Below are 25,092 nucleotides of genomic sequence, written 5' to 3'. Positions count from 1 at the left end.
TTTACTCCGGATCTACAATAGATTTTTAACTCTTAAGTCATAAGGAATGGATAAATCACAATCACTTATTCTCCTCGCATTCGACTGTAGTTGGTCAATTTCTTATGGTTTAAAGCTTAAAACACCTATTGTAGATCCGAACTTAAATACCTGAGTCTTCGACACTATTCGACTCTATCTTATCAACTGCGATTACAATAAGAGTGCGTTCTAAATAACAATGAAAGAGTAATCAGAGAGAGGTTGCGCATTTCTTTTTCTAAAAAGACATAGGTATTTCAAAAAGTGTTATCGTCAGCATTATAATATTATCGTTAATATTATTACGATAATGAATTAAATATCGGAAATTTTTATAGAAACGCTCGATGCTACATACGTTAAATTTCACGCGAAATATCGTTACGCAAGTCGTTTTCTTTGCCGCCTTATCTATAGAATGAGAATCCGTATCGTATCGGTTATACTGCATATACAGATACATCAGCCACGCAGCTGCTCTGCCCTGCCCGATGGGTTTTCCCATTCCGCCCCTACTTCATTCGCTCAGAAATTACCACTCCGCGCTAGCATTCACGTTTAATGGCCATCTTTCTTGCGCATGCGCATCCGAATGCGATCTCAGTCAAGTGTCTAGTTCAAGCAATTACAGATACCGTCTGGGCCTCTCTTCCTCGAATCAATTTCTAGCATTGTAGATACAAGATCTTATTCTTCGATGTCCAATTATATGCATATTTCATTTTAAATGCAGAAGGTAATACCCAGTGTAACAATCATAAACTATCATATACAATATTTAAAGAATCAGTTAATTTTATTATTAGTCTTTATAAAAAAAAAGAATCAATATAATCTATGATAATTGCATTGGGTATTACATTTTCTGCATTTAAAATGAAATATGCATATATTGGACATCGAAGAGTAAAATATATATCCAAAATATTAGAAATCGATCTTGGACAGAGAAAGAATTGACCAATCGCATTGGTCATGTAATTAAATTGTTCATATGTGATTTGTTCATTCTTTTTCCAAGATCTCAATTTCTAATGTGGATACAAGTTTTAAAAAAGAAACAATTTAGGATTCGATTGTAAAAAAAAAAGCTCCATGTACGTCCCTTCGCATGTCCTCTTTGATGATGTCGCGCATGCGCCAAAAACATGGTTTGGCAACAACGCGAATCTCTCTGTCTACTGTTCACTGATCAGTTCGTTCTGAGATCACGAGATGGTAGGATTCGTTCATTTGCGATCACTCGCATGAAACTCATCGCGTCGCACAAATCACGTATCGTACGATAAAGGTGAACATTTTCCATCTGTTTCCCTTGATGGCGAGATAGAATAAAAGGATTCCCCTGAAGTCGAGAACGGCGGTTTTGTGACTCGGTGAAAGGCGCTGGGAATGAAATAGAACGAGGTAGAATTTGTAGAAAGTCGGATGTGCGAGAGTTGAGAGTACGCGAGCGAACGCCATTCAAGAAAGTGACGTGGGTGGGAGAGGGGAGCGGATCAAAGTGCGGCACAGCTGTTCCGTGAAAAGAAAGAGGAGGAAGAGGAGTAAGAAAAGGATCGCGTCGAATATATACGTCAACGTGACGAACGAACGAACGAACGAACGAACGATCGGACGAACGGACGGACGAACTGGACATCGTCGCGGTCGGGGTCTCTGGGGACTCGACCGGTAGTATATGGAAGTTGAACAAGTGCATTATCGAAGATGCTTGTTGCTTGACGCACCTTGACGCATACTATAGTGCAGTAGCAAAGGTTACACGAGAAAGTGAAGGTCGCATAACGAGACATCGCACTTTGCGAACGAGAACTATCGTGCGTGGGAATTCTTCAAAACTCTTCCTGCGCGATCGAATCGAGCGCGTCGACGAGGCGAGAACACCTAGCCATATAGGTTCGGTTGAGCTAATATAAACGGTCTGGTTTTTAAAATTCGCCCATTCGTTAGAATCCCGTTAGTGTCACTCGCAACTTCGTCGTATACGGGTATTGCTTTTTTCTTCCCTTCGTTTCACTGATTGGAAATCATTGATTCGAGATAGATATTTAATAAAAGTTTTGGTAAGAGAAAAGAAAGATAAGAAAGAGGAGAGTAGTGCTATTCTTTCGCAAAAGAGATCGAGTGAAAGCTAGGAGACGACTCTTTGGATCTTGAAGGCACGACTTGAAAGAAAAAAATGTGGCATCCCAAAAGCACCCAGATGGAAGAACGTGTTACAGAGGACGATAAGGAGCACGGGCGGCGAAAGTACAATAACAACGACGACGACGACAACGACAACGACGACGACGACGACGACAACGTCGTCGGCGGTTGTAAGTACGAAGACGAAGCGGGCAACATCGATTCCGGATTCCTATCGGGCGGCAACCTGCAGTTCAGCGGCGAGATTAGCGGCGATTCGGGGTTGCTGCACTCGCAGGAAGAGTGGGAGGAGGGGGAGGGAGAGAGGCAGGAGAAACAGGTCACGGCGACGACAACGGCATCATCATCATCGATAACGACGGCGGCAATCGCCATTGAGGAATCAATGAAGGCGATCGATAGTGGCGTAGACCTCGACCTCACCGAAACCCTGAACCAGCTCAGCCTGAAGCAGGTCAACCTAAACCCGCTTGCTGCCAAGGGCAAACTGATCCAGACTGAGTTGTCGACCCCCAAATTATTGCCTGTGACGCAGGATAACAAGGATGACACCAAGTTCGAGCAGCATCACCAGCAGACCAGCGATGAAGAACATACAAACGAGGAACCCTGGCAGCTGTATTACATGCAAGATGATGACGGTGACACGTAAGTAGCAATTATTTCATCTCTTTCATTTATTAACTTTTTGGAATGAGTGACCTATCGACCAAGGGATCGATTCTCTCCTTGAAACGAGGTGAAAATTATAAAAGTGAACGAATTTACTAGAATACTGATAATTTCACCTAGTATAATTGGTCACCACCTAGTAAATTTGCTCACTTTTGTAATTTTTACCTCATTTCAAGATACAGAATTGATTCCCAGGATTGGTTTTCTTCAATGTGAAATAACGTAAAATCATGCCTCTTAGGTCAAAGGTATTCTCTGCCTCTCCTGGATATATTGCCTGATTTTTTTCAAAATTAAAATAAATTAAACTAATATACTTAATAGCATTACTATACTAATTAATAGCTCACTATAGATATTATGGTTGCATTGCATTCCAATTCACTGTCAATGCTGAAAATTTATAGTACTTGTGCATTACGTGCACTAAATTTTCAGGCCTGACAGTAAATATTGCATTATACATTTATATATATTTGGATACATATGGATAATAAAAATAAATTACAATCTCTTCTTTTTATTTCATTAAATGTTCGTTCGATCGGTATTGTTTTTCTTTGATGAAATCAGTTAGTCGTATCTTCCGTATTTGAGAGTTGAGACTACGGTCACTTGATGCTAAAACAATACTTTTAAGTATTCTTTGACTTGACAATTAAAATTTTTTCTTCTGATTGGTCAATCAAATACTTGGAAGTATATTAATACTATATACATTTGGATAATCAAAACAAATAACATAAAATATCACTTTTTTTTGTTTAATTAAACATTCTGATAATTGTAGCTTAGACTCTCTGTCTCTTTGTCTTATACTTATTACCGATTTCGTCAAATCAAGGGATCTATTAGTCTGTGATTTTGCTAATGGCTTATTGCGGTTAGATCGAGATCAATGGGTCCAGAGTCGAATATGATGCTGCATGCTATGCTAACGTACGATCCAACGGTGGCGACAATATACTGTGGGGATATACTTAATTAAAATAACTTTCAAAAAACATAGGTATTGTTATAGAAATCCTACGACTACTATAACAATATCTACGCTTTTTGAGCGTAATATCTACTATTATATGCGAGTTATGGCATATAAATTCAAAATTTGTAATTCATATACCAACCGTCCGGTCCCAGCCAGAAATGATTGATCGATCAACATCGAATCGATTTATTTTTGATCGGTTTCTCGTTACAAAATTGAGATGAGAAAATCATCTTTCTCTTTACTATCGCGATTTGCTCTTATTTTCGCTTTCTTTTTTACGAATATATAGTATACGTCAATTTGAGCACATATTATTGATGGCGTAAGTGGAATGACCTAAGTATACATACGTTTGACATGCGCTGTACGTGTGACTGACTCGGGCTCATTGACCATTTTAATGAAACGAGTTTCATTCTTTAATAGAATCGCTTTTCGGGAATGAGCAACAATAACAAGATAAATTGCACAGTGGCGCACGTTTTATATAAAAAAAAGGAGATACTTGCGGCAAAAAAAAGAGATATCGAGAAAAATATTTTCAAGAGTAAAATTAACGAATAAATACTAAATTCCAATATTAAAAATTAATAAATAATTCTATAGATATAAGTGCCAAGTAAAATCAAATTTGCCTCTTCTTCTTATGTAATGTATTTTCTATCTATACAGGCAACTGCACATCGCGATCGTGCAGGGCTTCATGGAAGCTGCGTTTTGTTTAATAAGGATGGCCCCTGATCCGTGTCTATTGGACACTATGAACTACGATTGGCAATCACCCTTGCATCTGGCTGTATTAACACATCAGCCGTTGATCATCAGGCGATTGATTTTAGCAGGCGCAGATCTATCCCTAAGGAATTTTCATGGAAACACAGCCCTTCATCTGGCATGCAAAAACGGAGATCTTGCTTGCGCTAAGGCCCTCACGGATCCATTATCCTCGATCGAAAGGAACAAATTGATATCTGGACAAATGATACCCGCCTTACCTCAGAATTTGGAGCAACGTAATTATCGCGGTAAGCATTCGATTAACTTTAGTTTTTCATTAGTTTCTCACTTGTTTTGAGAAGAAACGATCGTGCGATGAGAAATAAATATAATTGAAACTATGAACACGATTATTAATAAAATTGGAAAAGTGTTAAAGATGCGAAAGACATTCATAGCTAAAAAATGCCAAGCAAATGCAATAAAAAATTGTTGATCTCAGACATAAGTTACTTATCGCGATTATTCCTGCGATAGTTATTTGAAAGCTTGCAACATAATTATCACTAATCACCGTAACATTAATGCGAGAAAAGATGATCCATGCCCATGGCACAAAGAACGCCGAAGTAGCAGTGGAAAATCCCTGCTTTTACCGTGCAGAATAAATCATATATAAGATTTGCGTAGTGAGCGATGACATTACGATCTATGGACACGTGGAACTGCGCGGATTTCCTGTGATTTCATCGAGAGAGAGTCATATGTTCTTTACGCTCACGTTTGAAAGTTTCATCATCTTAAAAACGTATCAAGAATATATTTCTTCTGAAAAAAAAGATTATATAATTCTATTGAGGCAATTTGAATTTAACAAATTTCTCAGAATCATTATATATCAAATGTTCTGCGATCGCATAAATATTACAATGATAGATTTTATAGAATTGTTTGTCTGTTTACAATTATGCAAACATATTATTATATATATATTATTTGCATTTATGTGTGTGTAAACGCAAATAATTTTTTAAATCGTAAACAATTAAAAAACAAAAACGAATTCCTGTAATACTGAAGACAATAAAAAATATTAACCTTTACTTCATTTTCAAATAAAGTTTATTTTAATAAAAGTATGAAAATTACTTACAACAACAAATGGAAATTCAAATCATATGCATATAAAAAGTAATGTTCTTCAATATTTAATTTCATCAAGGAATTTGTGTCCTTCAGACATTTGTCAAGAGGGGGGGGGGGCACTAGCGAATTTATACATGTATTTTTGGGTTGATTTTTGAATTGCCGGATTTCTGCGAAATTTCATGCGCCAATTGTAACGAATTAACAAAGAAAGAAGGAAAATTTAATTATTTTACGTCATTCTCATTACATCTTTCCGTCTTTATTACTTATTAAATTTGTGCGCTGCAAGCGCCATTTTTTTCAAGATCAAATTCGAAAAGATAGACTATTTGAATGATCATTAACATTACATTTAAAAAGTACTATGTAAATATTAAATTTATAAAACATTTTATTTAAAATTATGCCAACAAAAAAAATAATATACATTGTATAGGCACAACATTTTATAATAAAATATTTAATTTACATTTTCTATTTTTGGTAAATCTATTCAACACTGTTTTTTTTTAACAATTTCTATGTCTTTATGTTCCAAACTTTCAAATGGCAAAGAGCTGAAAAACATCGTTTAATAGAAGCCACACTTATCGGCAGACACAGTAATATTTTATGTAGTCTTGCAATTAGTGACTTTAACATAACGCTGCATATCGCGATATTATAATAGAGCAGTAAGCCGCAAAAACCTATAAAAGTTTCTTAAATTAAAAAATATTTTTGAAACATCAAAATTGTGAATAGTAATAATGTAATCTCCTTATGGACTCTCCCAAATTCAACAACAAAAAATCTAAAAAAATCGGCGAATGAGAATCAGCGTGGTAGTTAATACGCAATCTTAAATCTTTATTTCAAAAAATAGAAAATAATATGTTTCAGTTCACTTTGGAACATCCTCAGCAATACAATTTCAAAATATCAATCCCTTCATATCCAAGAAAACAAATTACCATCAGATTAACACATTTGATATCTATTCGAAACATTAAAATAATTATCTTATAAATATTTCGAAACCATTCTGTCAACAAGTTACAAAATTAATATTAAAAAACTGGTGACTCATCCCAAGGCATAGAAGAAATTCATCTCGATATTGGATCAAAACCAATTAAAATTTATAATCACTAAAGAGTATCAAGTTAAAAAAACGCATGTTGATCGCAGTTTGAACGAAACATGACTAACACATTTAATATAATAAGAAAGATAGATTAACAAGGAAAATAAAAAGAAAAAAGAACAAAGTCAATACATAAACAATAATTTGTATAAACCGACAAAATGTAACTATTTAATGTCTTTTAATAATTATATATAAGTTTGATGTACACCTTCTGTATCTGAATATAAATTGAAACTATTTTGTTGCATGAGTATATGAAGGCACTTAGATATTTATTAAAAACATTTATTAAAAAAACGCTCTTCATCTAGTATCGCCACATTCTCCCAATTGAAGTCATATTCAAATTCAATCCGATGTTCTGTGAGCACCGATGGTTGTTACTATTCCGCTTAATATGATTATGATGCTCAGCCAATCTAATTTTAAGTTTTCTTCCTGTCTGTCCAGCATAAGAGGCATCGTAGGATTTACATGAGATTTTATACACGACATTTTTTCTCTTTTCTCTTGGGAAAATGTTTTTATGTCCCTTGATCAATTTAACTATTTAATTTATTTAAGCTAGTAAAAGCTAATTTAGTGTTAAAAGTTTTACTAATTCTTTTAAATTCGTCTGACATTTTTGGAATACAAAAAGTCAGAAGAAAACAATCCCTCTTGATTTCTTCATTTGATTCTTTCTGTTGTATCGTACCTTTATGAATGAGAAATTTTAATAGTGCATTAATAATATTAAAAATTAAATCAATCGAATAATCATTTTTTAGTAATGTACTGATAATATGTTCAAAATTTTTTTGGTAATACTTAGAGATAATAAAAACGTCTATCTGTCATATCTATTATTATATTTTTTTTTTGTGAGAGTGGATGTGATGATAAAAAATAAAGGTATCATTTGCCCTGATTTTTTTGGATTTTTTGTTATCAAAATTATGATTAAACATTTTAGAATATTAAAAATATATTGTAATATTTCATTGCAAAATATTTTTAAAAAGGAGACACTCTCCCCCTCCCTCACCAGTAAATTTCATACTAATAATAAACATAATATTTACCAAATGAATAACGCACTATTATTAAACATTGATTTTGCTCAAACTGGAATATTTAATATAATCAACTGCGTTATCCTTATAATATATTTGTTGCTGCTGTAGCTAATGGTGTCTTCGTGATTTGCATATTTGGTGTGATACATCTTGTGTTTCAAATCTTATATGTGATCAATTTATTGACTCATTAAATGCTGTTCTAGGCTATTTTCAATGAGCATATTTACTCAATGTTTGATAATAAATAACGCAGTCACTTATAATTGATAGCGATGGATACTCACATACATATACAATATCCCACATGAAGAATTCCTGCTACGGTGATGAAAAACATGTAAAAACAGATCGGAGGAAAAAAGATTGGTATAATAAAGTAGGCACAAATTTTTTTTTTTAAATTTATTTTGCGTTGTATCTCTTACAGATAATCATTAGTAACTTTTATCTATATACAATGCACAAGTCTACAAAATTTAATACTAAACTACATAATTACACTCCTTGAGCTAAATTTTATTATAAAATTTTATATAATTCCTACTTCTATACTACACACACACACGCACGCACGCACGCACGCACGCACGCACGCACGCACGCACGCACGCACGCACGCACGCACGCACGCACACGCACACGCACGCACGCACGCACGCACGCACGCACGCACGCACGCACGCACGCACGCACGCACGCACGCACGCACACGCACACGCACACGCACACGCACACGCACACGCACACGCACACGCACACGCACACGCACACGCACACGCACAGAGAGGCAGATAGAAAAAAAGAGTGAGAAAGAGAAAATCATTCTGGTCGGCGACATCATTCATCGCGAGATATTCGTTTCGGATTTTTTCAAAGCTTGGAAATTCCACATGAGCGTCATCGGCGTATTCCGCCACAAATTCGCGGATAACGACGCAAGTATGTGGAGCCGATTGTAAGCGATCGTTTCGGATTGTGATCAATTAATCGAAACCGATAACAAAATTGCAAATCTAACTTCTGTGCGAACATTAGATAACTCGTACAACATTCATCCAGACTTAAGGATTGATGAGTAATAAATTAAGTTCTTAGTACGGATTCTGTGACTGAGAAATCACTGATTCATTCGAAATAATCGTGTTTTAAAGTCCACTTATTTTCTTTGAAAACAAGTTGAAAACGATTAAGATTAAATGAGTGATAATTAGAAAAATAAGAAACGGACAATAAACGCGATCGGACACTTCTTGGTTGGAATTAGATGGAAATTGTAGAACTGAAATTAGAGGGAAACTGATAGAAACTGAAATTAGACGGAACTGTTTATGAAGACCATTTATAATTTCGATTTAATTTGCTAAAGAGGATATGGACTTGGAGGAGGTTGTTTCTTGTAATTAAAAGGAAGAAACGACTTCATGTAATCGTTTGTGATTCCATTGGCGAGAGAGCATCATATGTTTCCTGACGAACGGAAGCGGAATACTTTCGCGTGTACAATGGAATTCGACGTGACTCCTGCTTGCATGCGCGCGTTCGTCACATTGCGGCATGGCGCAGCACGTCGCGACGCCGCCACGCCGCGTCGCGTGACGGAGGGCAGGCACGGTCAGATGTTTTCAATATTTAAAAATACCTACAAGACTATTTGCGTGCCACGCGATTTCTTCACCTCGCCTCGTCCCGCTTCGCCTTAGCTGAGCTCGCTTGATCGGGAAACCCCACAGCGGCGTCGAAGCTAGTGGGTTTTGTCGGATTTTCATCCTTAAAAAATCGATCCCCTTTCGCGTCTGATTCGCGTCTGATGAAGGTATAGGGACCTCGCATCCTGTGCTCCAAATTTCGAATAATCGCGTAGCAATTTAATTAAGTCTTTCATATCGCGTACTTTATAGCAATGTGTAGAACACCTTTTTAGATACTTTTAAATATGACATCCTGAATCTAACAATAAGTTAAGAATCTCGTTGACACTTTCAATGTCACTGCGCAATCGACCGTACATACATGATTCTTACACGGTAAAAACAGGAGCTATACAGTAGATTTCTACGCGACTATACTTATGAATGTTCGCAATCTCCCAGGTTTATTTCTGTCATCAAGAGAAAGAGTACAATATCGACGCAAATGCGATGCACGTATAAGTTATGCCACATTAAATTCCGCCAATGCGACTGGTAATGCGGTGCAGTTAATTTTAGCAGTTTGATCGGTGCGAGCCTAGTTTGGATTGCGGGACTCTAGCCAAATCTCCGACGACAATGATTCACCGCGTCTTCCTAGTTCTATCTATGTCTCGCGAGTCGGAGACATATGATTCGATCGCATCACTCATTTTGACATGTGCATTCCTCCGTCTCTGACTTGCATCTGACATCATAGAGAATTCAAAGAGAGATAAATCTATAATAAATCAATTACGTATGTTAAGAATTCAACGTGACTCTATTGACATAAAATAGAGGAATAAATAGACATAGAATATCTGTGGCTGCTGTTATGAGATCGTGTGATCAGTCAATTGATTTACAATTTAAGATAATTCGTATTCTTCAAAATTCCAATAAAAAAGTATGTCGTTCTTGCTGTTGTTTATTATTGCATGATTCATTTCATTCTTTTTTATTTCAGGTGAGATGTGCCTGCACGTGGCTGCCACCAATGGATACGTGGATCTGGTACGACTTTTGTTGCGTTTAGGGGCTGATCTCAAGGCGAAGGAGGGTCTGGCGGGATACACGGCACTTCATCTCGCAGTGGAACATCAGTACTGGTCGTTGTTCGATTTTCTGTTACTGGAATGCCAACGAGCATCGTGTCTGAATGATCGAACATATGGCGGTAGAACGGCCTATCAATTGAGCTTGAATGTTAACACTGAGTTCACTAAGAAAGCACGCAAAGAGCTAATGCGATATGGCGCAATGCGGGAACCATTACCGGAAGAATCAGATTCCGAAAACAGCGAAGACGAAGAAATGACATCGTGGATGACGGATTACTTGCCCGCCATTGTTAAGACGCAAAATGCAATCGGAGTGACAGTCTAAAGTATCCATCGATATTTAATTTATCGATTAATTTGGGCGCTAGATAATTACCAAACAAAAAGAAAGATATCGCGTGCATATGCACGGAAAATGTATCTCGAATCACATTAACGTCTTTTAATCTATCGAATTGATACAATCGATGATGTGAGTAAAATTTGCCAGACGAGAAAAAGATTAAAATTATGTCTCATTTTCTATATGTATATGTTTGATAAGTATATTTTGAGCTTTAATTGTGCATTAGGAAATTATTTTGATTAAAATTTAAATGAATAATTATTACCTAAAAAGAACAATTAGATTTATTAAATTAAATAAAAATCATATTTCGCGTGGTTAACGCGTGGCTTAAATTTGATACGTTGGACGATGTGTTAATATTAAATGCATTAAGGCAAGTAATTAAAATAAAAGTATTACAATTTATTAAAAAAATAAAAATTATTTATAAATTTTGACACATTCGATATATAATGCACGAATAAACGTCAGTGTCTAGCTTTGAAGCTCCTGTCATCTTAATCTGCCGGTTGGATTAAGATCTACAGTAAAAAAAAATGAAAAGATTAGCAGTTAAGTAGATAAGAAATAGAATTTCTCAAAATTAGCTTCAATGTGTATTATATCTAATGTGCGATCAGAGATGCATCTTTTAGGTCGACAAGTATTACTATTGTAATACAATTCTAGACTGTTTATACCTTTTTCGAATCGATATCGGCAGCAAATGAGGAATGAATGATGAACGATTAATAGAGACGCATAGAAATCGAAGATCTCAGAAAGGAACTTATATTAACGAAGCATTTAATTACGAACAAGGCGACGCGTAGACGCGGGTTGTCTTAGCGGTCGTTCGTTTTTTCCTCTAGTAATCTTTCGCAGCGGATAGGCATGCAGCATTTCGAGAAGAGTGTTCCAAAAAAGGCTGTACAAGTATGATATAAAGGACAAATGTGTATATATATATATATATTTTGTGTGTGTGTGTGTGTGTGTGTGTGTGTGTGTGTGTGCGCGCGCGCGCGCGCATGTGTGTATATATATATATATTATATATATATTTTAACACGAGTGTTCTTGTAATGTTTGTCAGAGCGTCTATGAGTGAAAGTAGGTGCGGAACATGTGATGATGCAAGTGTGGAATACTTGTGCTTATATACTTTATAATGTAAATAGAAGAGTATGTTTAATCTGCGTTTAATGAATACTCGTGAAGAAGGGTCTTATTATAATCTTAAGTCATAGATTAAGGCGAAATCGATGCGTGGAGTAAGATACATATTAAAGTGAAGACAAATAATTAAATTTACATTTTTTGTTTAATAGTCAAATTCACATTCTTATACATATGGCTCGTGTAGCCGCATGCAATGTATTTATATAGCAGATTTATTGAGAAGAAAGATCCAGAATGATGCGATGTTTATCGCTGATGAACATTAACCGGATCAGTGTTCATTGTAGCAGCATACAATTGCTTCCATCAATATACAGTAACTTTTCTCCATTTCTTCGTGTACATTATAGATATTTTCTGTTAGTCATAAGTATGTCACTGTCGCGATATATTAATAATAACAACGATTTGACGATATCATATTCGTATAATAAAAGCTATAATTATTTTTAATAAAAAAACATGTCACACACACACACACACACACACACACACACACATGAATCTAGCGCTTCCTTTGTCTTTTTCTCTAACAAATACATATCGACACATATCGGTTTCTCTACAGAGAAAAACAGATGTGATTTATTTTCCACTTTATCCTTCTTTCTTTTTGAGCGAAATCTTTTTTTATGAAAATTTCGATGGAAAAGTTTAGAAAGAAAAAGAGTTAGATAATTAAATAATTGATCTGATAAGCAAATCATGTGCTTTGATGAATATATTACATCAAATGAAATTTGATGTGATTTTGTAACATAATTATGAAATCAAGTAAATGATAACAAAACATCTAAATAAAAACATTTAATGCATGAAAATTAAAATTAGCACTATTAGAATTTAAAATATTTAAATAATAAAACATTGCTTTATTTAATCTAAATATTAACCCACTATGATAATGAAACAAGCTTTGGATGTGTCGACAAATCTGCTTGTAATTTGTTAAGAGTAGCGAGAGGGATCAAAGAGATTTCTCTTTTACGTTGTTTTCTGATTTGTCTGTGATCATTGCATGCAGAATAAAAATGTTATCGTGCAAGTGTCATTTTGTCGAGTTTAAAATACGGAAGCTCCTCGAACGAATGATTTCAAAAAGAAGAAAGAGGTACGTTTCTTTTTCTCTAAAGATTCTAATGTAGATACAAAAGATTCATATGATTTATGATTCATATGATCTCTCGAAAGATATTGATAATAACGTAAATGTAACGGAATTTTTGAAGGCATAAGTACGCGACATTGTAAAATCCGACATAAAAATCTGAAGACGGAATCAACCGATTATTATTTCGAGTAATGACTACTAAGCATTTCAAGAAAAAAAATCTATCGCGCGAAAGAAAGAGGGAAAGTACGCAGGCTTCTTAGTGTTTAGATACTAGAAAAACTGCGTTTCATTGTCGGATTCCTCCCGACAATGTAAACGAAGTAACAATAACAGTTGTAAGAAATGTCGCTTTTTACGAAGTACACTTAATATTTGAAATTATGGAAGTATGGAAGATACGCGCGCATCGACGATGCCTTTGGTTCTGTTCGAGGTTGATGGGTTTTTCCCATCTCGCATTTGTAGTTTACCGCTAAATGTATTATTACCAATCGTTGGTGTAGTCATGCACCATGTCGGAGAGACATGGACGCGCATGGACTAGCAAACACTGTTAGACCTATATATATAAGTAGCGTACGTACTTGTATAAGTATATGTATAAGTACATACTTGACTGCAACAAGCGGTTTCAAAATTTTCAGATAGCTAGCTATAATGTCATTTATCAGCATTTTGACGTCAAAATAAGATAAGATTTATAAGATAATATTTGCGAAAATATTATTGGTATAGCATAATATTGGTATAGTAATGAATTGATCCTCCCTTTTCCCCGGTGATCTCAGTAAGCTCACCATCACGAATAGATGATATGGTAGCGTTAGAATATTGTATTGCTGATAAATTAAGTAAGTACAAAAATTTATTGCAATATTACATTAATATTTTCTTTTAATCAGTATTAATTTATTGAAAATATTGTGATTTTTTTTATTATCTATTAATCTCATATTGATTTAGATTTTATAGTACATATTATATGTATTCGAAAATCAGCTAATTATACTTCTATCTGATCTAAAAGACTCGATATATAATAATCTTTAAGGCTCCTAACTAGTCATGTTGGAATCATGACGTCAGAGGAATATGTTAACTTATGTTGCGTGTCATTTTTAAATAAAGACAATTTGGATGAAACGAAATGACAAGATCACTTTAAAACACTTGTAAAAATTGATAAAAATTATCCTTTCCTCTCTTGACAGTCAGTAAATGATCGTAAAAGGCACATAAAGTGAGCCTATATTCGGGCAGAAACACACAGTCCGACAGATGTTGAAACAAGTAAAATATACGCTTTTAGATATAAAATTCCAAGATAACTTTAGTTTTCATCGATAATTACGACTTTGAATAATTACGACTTAAGTACGAGACAAGTCACATTTTCACAATTAGGCAAATAATAACGAAATGGCACGCAACATAAATTTCGTCGTCAAAACGTCACTTTTCCACGCTTATAAGTTCGGCCATTTATCGTGGTGCGGCATTGTACATATAAACAAGCACGAACCCATATCCGTGTGCTTGCCTGTAGCGCGCCGAGAATAAACGAGACAGTTCCTTCTCCCACTAATAGCTTATTTCAAGCGATCGAAAATGTTTTCTTGGTAATCTCGGCCGCTCGGCGGCCCTAGGCATCAATAAGGGATGGAGGTCATCCTAAATAACATATAAGTTTTAATAAATTGTAATAATAGTGTACTCCTCCCCTTAATCCAAAATAGTATAAATCAACATTATGAGAATTAAAACGCAACAGTTTATGAGAGAGATATTTAATTGTTTAGGATTTTTCATTGTTATATATTGGGTCATCTAAAAACCGCGGATACTTTTTAGATGACCTAATAGATACTTCTCCTTCATAAACTTAGCAAGAATAGTTCAATAGAAGTAGAATTTTATTGGAAAAAAATTATAAACTAACATTTCTTTTCAAAAAAGAAAGTCTCGAAAGAGTCCATCAGAAAAGAAATGCTATGTTCGAGACTCGAGACTTGTGAAGAAAGTATGTGAAAAAAAATCGAATAGTTGCAAAAAGCATGTTTTTCGCTTATAAAATGAAAGTATTGATTGTATGGAAAAAAATTCGATATAAAAAATGTAGGTATTCGAAATACCTACAAAATAAGACATGGAATATTAAAATCGATCTATTAGTTGAGTAGAAAAAATAAATAAAAAAACACCGAAAGAGGCCTTTTTTCATTCACTCGTAAAAAATTCTCGTAAAATGTATTTAGTATTATAAATACGTAATGACGAACAAATCTAGCCCTGAACAAGTCTGAAAATGTTCATTAATTTTTGCAAAAAGCCATTTTGTTCACTAAAAACCTCTCCGCGGAAAATTTAATTTCTTTATCTTTGAGTAGTTGCACAGCAATTTACAGGAACTTTGCTTCTTCAAGAGTCGCACTATTACGTACGCTTAATAAAACGATTTTTTTGTAGTTAAATTATTATAAAACGATTTTAAAAAATGGGTATCTATTTCCATATAAAAAAATGAAAATAATTTCGTTAATATGCATCATATTAAATAGCTGTGTGAAGCATTCGTAATCTGACATTTTTCTACGAATTTAAAAAGAAAAGATTACCCTCTGATTATTAGAAGCCGAGATAACAATTTTTTTCAAAAAATACTGTGGCTCTAGTTTTTAAGATTAAGAATTCCGTCTGGTTCTAATTTGTCAAGGAAGAATTTGCTGTTAAAAAAATCTCGAATTGTAACCATGAAATTTTTAATTTAGAAAATTTTTTCATTCTTGAATTTTTATTTTTTCGGTTTATTATTAAAAAATCACGTTTGAGTATGGAAACGTACGTTTGATTAACAAATTTAAGTCACATTAGCTATATTTTTTTATTTAATATGCTGTAAAAAGTGTCCAATTGGACAATTAAAGGTACGGAATTATCAGTACAAAATTGTTTTTGTGAATTTAATTGTAGATGCAAATATGACATATGTATATAAATAATTAATAAGTAATTTGCTAAATGTTAGCGTAACTGTTAAAGATATAACACTAACTTTTGCAAATATAAAAGTAAATTAGTGTTACATGAAAAATATTTTGCAACTATATTCAACAGGTACATTAACATTTGACAAATTATTTATTATTTGTTTACATATGTCATATTTGCACCTGCAATTAAATTCATAAAAATGTACTGATAATTCAGTACATTTAATGTCCAAATACTTTTTACGGCATGTTAAATAAAGAAATATAACTAATATGACTTAAATTTATTAATCAAACATGCACTCCATACTTTAACATAATTTTTTAGTAATAAACCGAAAAAATAAAAAGAAACAAAATCAAGAAACAAAAAACTAAAATTTTCATGATTACAATTACTTTGCGAAACATTTGGTTAAGTTATTTGTTTATATCTTATCGAGCTACTCCAGATTAAAAAAAAAATCAGGTTTCCACGTCAATTTATTGCTGAGAAAATATAAATTTAGCAAATTTTAACATACGAAATCAAATATGCGTGAATCGCCGAGCGAACCAATCTTCTTCACTCGATTGCGCGCCGACTTCCCTCTAGAGTTATTTTGTTTAAAACTTTTTTTTAAACAAATATTTAAAACGTTATTTTTTTTAAATGTGTTTTTAATACTATTTAGTAGAGAAGAAGGTGATACTCCAGTTACATTTTAACTTGATTTACTTGGTTATAAAACATTAAAAACATATTTTAAACAAAAAAAATGAATGTTTTATTTTTTTTAAACACATTTTTTTATCAACCCTGTTTCTCTCATTTCGTCCGGCGCACTTCGCTCGCGTTTTTCAACTTTCCAATGGTTTTAAATAAATTTTTTCGGCAGCAAAAAATTCGAGAGTTTTTCAACAGCAAAAATTCAATTCTTCCTTGACAAATTGATACTAGAAGGAACTCTTAATCTTAAAAACTAGAGCAACAGTGATTTTTTGAAAAAAAATTGTTATTTCGGCTCCTAATAATCGGAGGATAATCTTTTTTTTTAAATTCATAGAAAAATCAGATTTCGAATGCTTCACACGGATTTGATATGATGCATATTAACGAAATTACTTTCATTTTTTTCTATGGAAATAGATATCCACTTTTTAAAATCGTTTTATAATAGTTTAACTGCAAAAAAATCGTTTTATTAAGTGCATGATAGTGCAAGAATTCTCTTGAAGAAGCAAAATCCCTGTGAATTGCTGTGTGACTGCTCAAAGATGAAGAAATTAAGTTTTCCGCAGACAGGTTTTTAGTGAACAAATTGCTTTTTGCAAAAATTAATGAATATTTTCAGGCTATTTCTTGTTCAGGGCTAGATTTGCTCGTCATTACGACGCTACATTTTACGAGAATTTCAAAGCTTTGCGTTTAAATCTCAATGAATACAGAATGAAAAAAAGCCTTTTTCAGTGTTTTTTTATTTTTTTTCTACTCAACTTATAGATCGATTTTAATATTCCATGTTTTATTTTGTAAGTATTTCGAATATCTACATTTTTTGTACCGAATTTTTTTTCCATATAATCAATATCTTTCGTTTTATAAGCGAAAAACATGCTTTTTGCAACTATTCGATTTTTTTTTCGCATAGTCTCTTTCTTCACAAGTCTCGAATCTCAAACATAGCATTTCTTTTCTGATGGTCTTTCGAGACTTTCTTTTTTGAAAAAAATACTGGTTTATAATTTTTTTCCGATAAAATTCTATTTCTATTGAACTATTCTTGCTACTCAAGTTTATAAAAGAGAGGTATACTATATAACGTGCATGAAAAATCGTAAACAATTAAATATCTCGTAAACTGTTGCGTTTTAACATGATTTATACTACTCTGGATTAAGAGAAGGGATACACTATTACTACAATTTATTAAAACTTATATGTTATTTAGGATGCCTCCCGCCCCTTATTGATGTCTAGGGCAAGCGGCCGAGATTGCTAAGAAAACATTTTCGGTCGCTTGAAACAAACTACTAGTGAGAGAAGCAGCTCACTGTCTCGCTTCACTCTCGGCGCCGCAGGTGAGCACACGGACATGGGCTCGTGCTTAAATACGTGACTACCGTTTCGCCAGACCGCCATCTGATTCTGTGTCGCCACTGTCAACGCAGAGTTCTTGATTGAATAGAGAGCCTATAAGAGTGATGCCATACGAGTATCACTTGCGATTGATCCGCCATGTTTTAGCCATTCCCTCCAGTTTTTTAAACGCATTATTTTCTAAATTTTGAATTCATGCTAAAAAATGCTCATGCTAAAAATTGTGACAAATTAAAAAATGATAATAAATAAATATTGTATATAAAATAATAATATATATAATATCGTATATAAAATAATAAAATTTTTACATATATTATTTATTATAAAATTTCATTTATTTTGTACTATTGCAATATTGTACATTTTGTAATATTGCACATTACTTTATACAAAACGCTACATTATTTGCGCTATTAAATGCGCTAGTTTATTATCCATTCTCCGTTCCTACATTTTAGGAGCAAAATGCATCTGTAATAATATAAAAGAATCAAAAATTCAGAAAAATATTATGTGTATACATTTCATAAAATATTATATATTAAATATCGTAATTATCATATTATTTGATTTAGACTCACAATGCAATGATATATAATTGAAAAGATTACGACAAAAAGAGAAAGAATTAAATTCGTACCAATGTGATAACTATACATATACTTAATGCCAAGACTACCGTGTCTTCAGATATTATAATTAATGTGTGTATATTTTATGTTACATTTTTATTTTAATATTTTAAATACATTATTTGTAAAGTATAAATTACTTTACCTCACATACAGATTTTTTAACGGTGTCCAATTTTTATATTTGCCATTTATACTTTTTAACCAATTCATTCGGCGTTCTGTGTCTTTCGGAATTATTTTCATAACATATCCTTTTTTTAATGAATTATTACAAAACGGTATTGTACATCCAATTATATTTCTAAAATAATTTCGATAATTTCATTTTTATCAATGTACTTTTACGTATCTATGTTGTTCAATGCTGTTGCACCTAACCCTAAAACTGACAGTCTTGATAGACTGAGACCATATATCTCTTTCTCTCTCGCAGAATTTCGCTAAAATATGACATCATCTCTCGTATGACGCCACTCTGATTATAGGCTCTCTAATACTGAAGCACAACTTAACTGGAAATGTGGAGGAGGCGAGGAGCGCGAAGGGAAAAAGTAGTGAGGAGTGCTCCAATATTCTGTCCTTAGCGCAAGGCGCATGATTGAGAGAGAAAGCATAATTGGACGTGATATCGGCTCGCGATGTCCTTTCAATGTCTCACATATTTGTTATTAGTACGAGTGAGATACCCCGATGTGTCTCGCTCGCTAATATTCATAATACTATTTTTATTATGCACAAAATGTTGTAATTATGCATAAAAATGTTTAATGCAAAAAAAATGTAAAAATGTAAAAAATTTCTGTCTATTAATTATAACATTACGTGTAATTTTGAGACTCATTGTAATAATTTTGCATGCATTTATAAATTTATAGTGTACAAATAAAATTAATATTTTGTCGCACGATCGCAAAATTAAATTTACAGTTAAATATAAAAATATGTATTAAAATAAATTTAAAAAAATTTGAATTTATAAAAAATATGTATACATTATATCATATTTTTTTTATTTATTTTATTATATTATATATTCTTATATTTAACTGTAAATTTAATTTTGCGATACCAATTAAAATCCTTCGTTTTCTTCCTTTCCTGAATTCTGATTGGTTGAATTGGTTTCTTATGCATTACGTGTTATGCGATATGCAAGAATCTGTGCTCCCAGTATTTATGGTATATCCACATAAATACATGCATAAAGAAAATTATTCAATCGCATTTCTCTTACAAAGTTGCATGTAAAATGTGATTGGATAATTTTCCTTATATATGTTTATGCGGCTATGCAAGTTTATGTGGATATACCCTTACTGTTAAGCGAGGAGCACAGACTCTTATATAACTCATAAAACATGAGACATAAGAAAATCAACCAATCAGATCATCATCTTTTATTTTTCAAGAAGGAAGGAAATAAAAGATTTTAATTGATTCATTTTCTTATGTCTCATGTGTTATGCATTTTGCAAGAGTCTGTGTTATCCGCTTTAGTTAGAAAGAAGACAATGTTAAGGGTCGACAGAAGTGATGGGCCAAGTCCGATTTGATTTTGGAGATCTCACGTGGTAGGACCTTGAAGCTCTGGATTCAGGATTGTCAACTTCAAATAATATAATCTCCATCTTCTTATGTGATTGTATTGGGTCATCTAAAAAGTATCCGCGGTTTTTTGTCACTAGATGTGTGTTGATGGTCATATATCTAGTGACAAAGTACCGCGGATACTTTTTAGATGATTCAATATATTCATATACGTACGCGACACTAATATGATTCCTGTCGAGAGAGAACGAGACAGGGAAAGAAAGCGAGAGCCCGAGTTCTCGGTCGCTGTACAAGCGAAGACCAAAAATGCTTTCTCAGCGATCTCGGCCGCTCGGTGTATATAAATCAAAGAAATGTTGGCGATTTGCTACGTGCAGGATGAATTTGTGGTGGCCATGCGATCACCGTTCTGCAAATACAATTTAAAGCGATAAATGTTTCAATGGGGGACACGAAATCAGACACTGCGTACTCCCTTGAATAATCGCAAATAATACGCTATGATGCGACATATTTTATTTAAATTGGAATACTTATTTAGCAAATCGTCGACGATGCAAGGATAGGAAATGGAAACGCGAATTTTCCTTTGTTGGGGAAGATCGTTGTCCAAACGTGTGAAGACACTGGCGGCCAGTGTTTTTCATGCCATTTTAGAAATTCGGGGTCATTCCACCACCTCTCAGCATTGATCACGTCGCACGGATTTAGCCCTCGCGACAATATATCGGAGGATGACGCCAGTATTTGATTTCTGTTAAGCGCTGAATTTCGCTCATCATTTGCCACAAAAACTGACCACCGCCGCGAGTGGGAGGTTATCCAGTTTAACGCGATCATCGAATTTTCAGTTGATTCAGATCACCCATCTGTGACCTGAAAGCGATCCAACGAATGTGGATGTCCTGAGGAACGGACTCGTCCCATTGGATGGCCAATTGCCACAAATCTTGCAGGATGAGTTTTGCGATCACAATGACCGGACCCAGAAGGCCCAGAGGATCGAATAATTTAGTGACCTCGGAAAGTATGACTCGTCTTGACACAAAGTTTGCAGAGAAACTGGAATGTATCCTGACACTGATTCCACTGCATGCCCAGAATCCACGAATCTGCAGTATTATCTCTGATAATGACTGACATACGGTCATGATTGTCTATTTCCAATAGTTCAGTATAAGGATATTCAAAATAACATATAAGTTTTAATAAATTTTAGTAATCATATACCTTTCCCATTAATATATAATAGCAAAATTTCAAAACGCGATAATTTACGAGATATTATTAGATGAACAAATGTTTCCGCCGTTTGACAAAAGACAGTGCCACTAGCAAGCTATGGTTAAAATTGTCTGATGTAAAACATTATATTGTAAGATTGGACATCTGTCAACAACATAATCTTGAAATACTAGCGATTTTGTATCAGCATCATATATTTTTTTTGTGCGAAAATGCCTAGTTTTGTGCCGAATAAGCGTCATTTGCGGGAACTTTTGATTTACTTCTTTAATTTGAAGAAATCTGCAGCTGAGGCTCATCGATTGCTTGTAGAAGCATATGGTGAGGCTGCCTTAAGTGAGAGAAGTTATCGAATATATGAATGGTTTCAAAAATTTAAGAACGGTGAATTTGACGTCGAAGACAAAGAACGTAGCGGAAGGCCGAAAGTGTACGAAGACGCGGAATTGGAAGCATTATTGAATGAAGATTCGTGCCAAACGCAAAAAGAACTTGCACTTACATTTTGATTTACATCAATAATACATTATGTATCGTCCTTTCACAATATATGCTTAATTTTTTATTAAAAACGGCGGAAACTTATTTGTACACCTAATAATTATTTACAATTTTCCATGCGTGTTATACGAGTGTGGCTATTAAATAACGAGACTGATGCTGCTACAGAAGAAGTACGCATGCGCCAAACGCCAGCGACCGACAGCTGTTTAGTGTGAAGCCTTCTCTTTCGAATGCAGTACCTCTCGCTTCTGTAAACAAATCCGTATAGCCGTAACCTTCTTTCGCATTAGAGTTGTTTTTTTGTTTCGCCGGAAAAATGATAAGTGTAACAATAGAGCAACGAATTGTTGTGAAATTTCACGTGAAACTTGGAAAAACCGCTATTGAAACTTATAATTTATTGAAAGAAGTGTATGGCCATGAATGTTTATCGCGTGCACGTATTTTTGAGTGGTTTAAGCGTTTCCAAGACGGCCGAGAAGACGTTGAAGATGATTCACGCCTGAGTCGCTCTTCCACGTCAAAAAACGGATGACAATATCGAAACAATCGGTAATCTGTAATTCGATCCGACCGTCGGTTAAGTATTCGTGCGATTGGTGAAACTGTAGGAATTGACAAAGAATGTGTACGGCAAATTTTACATAACAATTTTAACATGAAAAAAGTGTGCCAAAATGGTACCTAAAATTCTCACGTTTGAACAACAAGAAGCTCGCAAAAATCTTTGTACTGACACTTTGAATGCCATTGAAAATGACCCAAACTTATTGGAAAGGATAATAACATGTGATGAATCGTGGTTTTTTTACTCATGATCCCGAAATGAAGCGCCAATCCATGCACTGGAAGAGCCCAATTTCACCGAGAGCCAAAAAAGCTCGAATGAGCAAATCAAAATTCAAAGCAATGATGATTGTTTTTTTCGATATTCATGGGATTGTGTACCTTCACTGGATTCCTGGAGGTCAAACTATTAATCAACATTACTACCTTCACGTTCTTGCTGAACTCCGTGAAAGAATGAGGAAAAAACGACCCGAATTGTGGAAAGACAAGTCATGGGTTCTCCACCAAGACAATGCGCCGACTCATTCCGCATTGTCTGTCAAGAGGTTTCTAGCCAAGTATCCCAGTGTTAGACCATCCGCCTTATTCGCCGGATCTTCGTCGCACCGTGCAACTTCTATCTGTTTCCTAAGGTGAAATCTGCATTAAAAGGAACAAGATTTGAGTCCGTTGAAGCTGTGAAAGAGAAAGCGTCCTGAAGGAGCTGACAGAAGAAGACTTTCAGCACTGTTTCAAACAATGGAAGATTCGCATGGAGCGTTGTAGGGATAGAGGAGGGGTGTATATTGAAGGTAATAAGTAAATATGTATGAAATCAAAATAAAATGTTACAGCGTCAGCCTCGTTATTTAATAGCCACATCTCGTATACCACGTTCATAAACAACAATATGTGAGAACTTTGCGTGGTCGTGCGCATAAAGTGTGAGATTAATAAACTGGAGATTTCACATTCAAATCCTATGTTCTTTTTTCCTTTTTTTACATATTTTTTCTAAAATAAAGTTATTAATAAACATATTAGGGCAAACATATTTTTATATAATTATTGAATTTATACGTGCAGTTTAAAAATTTTAAACCAACAACCCAAATTTAGTCAAACAAAAACAAAATATAATCAAACGTTAGAATGAATATAAATAAAATTACTGAAATCATATCAGACATTGGACACAATATAAATAAATATTAGAAATAAATTAAATCTTCATTATGTCAGTTGAGTAGTAAAAAATTCAAACTAAAACTACTTTTTGTTCAAATGCAAAAAAAAATGGAATCATGAATTAAAGTTTTTATAATTATGTTATATAAAGTCAGATGACTGATATAGTCAAAATTGAATGTCCTGAAGTACATCTATGTATACATATAAAAAATAAATTAATTATAAGAAAATTCAATTTAATAATAGATTTTATGAAAAGATTATATTCAAATAGATCAAACAAAAAAATGCTTCGTGTCAGAGTAATTTCAAATTTAAAGCTCTTAGTAATAAAATAAGTAGAAGAAAACAGAGAGAGAGAGAAAGAGAGAGAGAGATAATATAAATTTTATAATGAAAATAAATTCATCAAATGGAATGCTCGTTTTTTTTTTCAATATAATAATTCTAGCCCTGATTTTTATATTTTGTATTGCAATAAAGCGTCGTGTATTTTCCTACAAGTGACACAGTGCAAGACAGTGATCATATTATCCTTGTCGAATAACAAGGATGTAATGATATGTTATGTCACACCGTGTATCTATTCAAGATTTGGTCTGAAAATCCTGTCTGGCCTTTTGTAACAGAAAGCAATAAGGAACAAGACGTCACTGCGAATTGTGAATTTTTGTATATGAACATATTTGCGTATAGGTAAATTTTATTTTATAACTACGCATACATTTTAAATACACATATACAAAAAATATTCTATATGAACAAATTAATATTTCTTGTAATAAATTAATAGTAGTAATATGATTTAATATTAATATTTTCAAGCAAATAGGATAGTGTATAATCAAGCTTTAAAAAAAAGGAAATTATAATTATAGAGTATTAAATGTTTATTTTAAAAGAATAAATGGACGTTTCAGATTCTTCTATAGCAAATAAATTACTTTTTCATGGCCATGATCTCTTCTGAATTATTAAAATATTAATATATTAAAATATATTGATATTTTAAATTTAATTCTTTATTTGTACTTTATTCTTTATTTTACAAGAAATTTAATGATTTTTAGATACATATGTATGTACACAAACGCA

At 33.6% G+C, this 25,092-nt stretch overlaps 1 protein-coding gene across 1 annotated transcript; it reads left to right on the top strand.

Annotated features, from left to right (window-relative positions):
• The first annotated feature begins 1,144 nt into the window (after positions 1–1,144).
• LOC105146294 (NF-kappa-B inhibitor cactus) lies at positions 1,145–12,710 on the top strand. The gene is made up of 3 exons (XM_011056450.2): positions 1,145–2,820; positions 4,511–4,863; positions 10,532–12,710. The coding sequence occupies exons 1-3, from the start codon at positions 2,204–2,206 to the stop codon at positions 10,948–10,950; spliced, it is 1,389 nt and encodes a 462-aa protein (XP_011054752.1). The 5' UTR covers positions 1,145–2,203; the 3' UTR covers positions 10,951–12,710.
• The last annotated feature ends 12,382 nt before the right edge of the window (positions 12,711–25,092 follow it).

This window comes from Acromyrmex echinatior, chromosome 9, assembly GCF_024713525.1.
Source record: "Acromyrmex echinatior isolate Ae372 chromosome 9, ASM2471352v2, whole genome shotgun sequence".
Taxonomy (NCBI): Eukaryota; Metazoa; Arthropoda; class Insecta; order Hymenoptera; family Formicidae; genus Acromyrmex; species Acromyrmex echinatior.
This window is presented reverse-complemented; position numbering and strand designations above follow the sequence as displayed.

What these genes read in the sequence shown, in the direction of transcription:
- LOC105146294 (XM_011056450.2), top strand. Translation starts at nt 2,204, where the DNA reads ATGTGGCATCCCAAAAGCACCCAGATGGAAGAACGTGTTACAGAGGAC. An exon ending in CAAGATGATGACGGTGACAC is followed by an intron (nt 2,821 to 4,510) that starts GTAAGTAGCAAT and finishes CTATCTATACAG; the next exon opens with GCAACTGCACATCGCGATCG. An exon ending in GGAGCAACGTAATTATCGCG is followed by an intron (nt 4,864 to 10,531) that starts GTAAGCATTCGA and finishes TTTTTATTTCAG; the next exon opens with GTGAGATGTGCCTGCACGTG.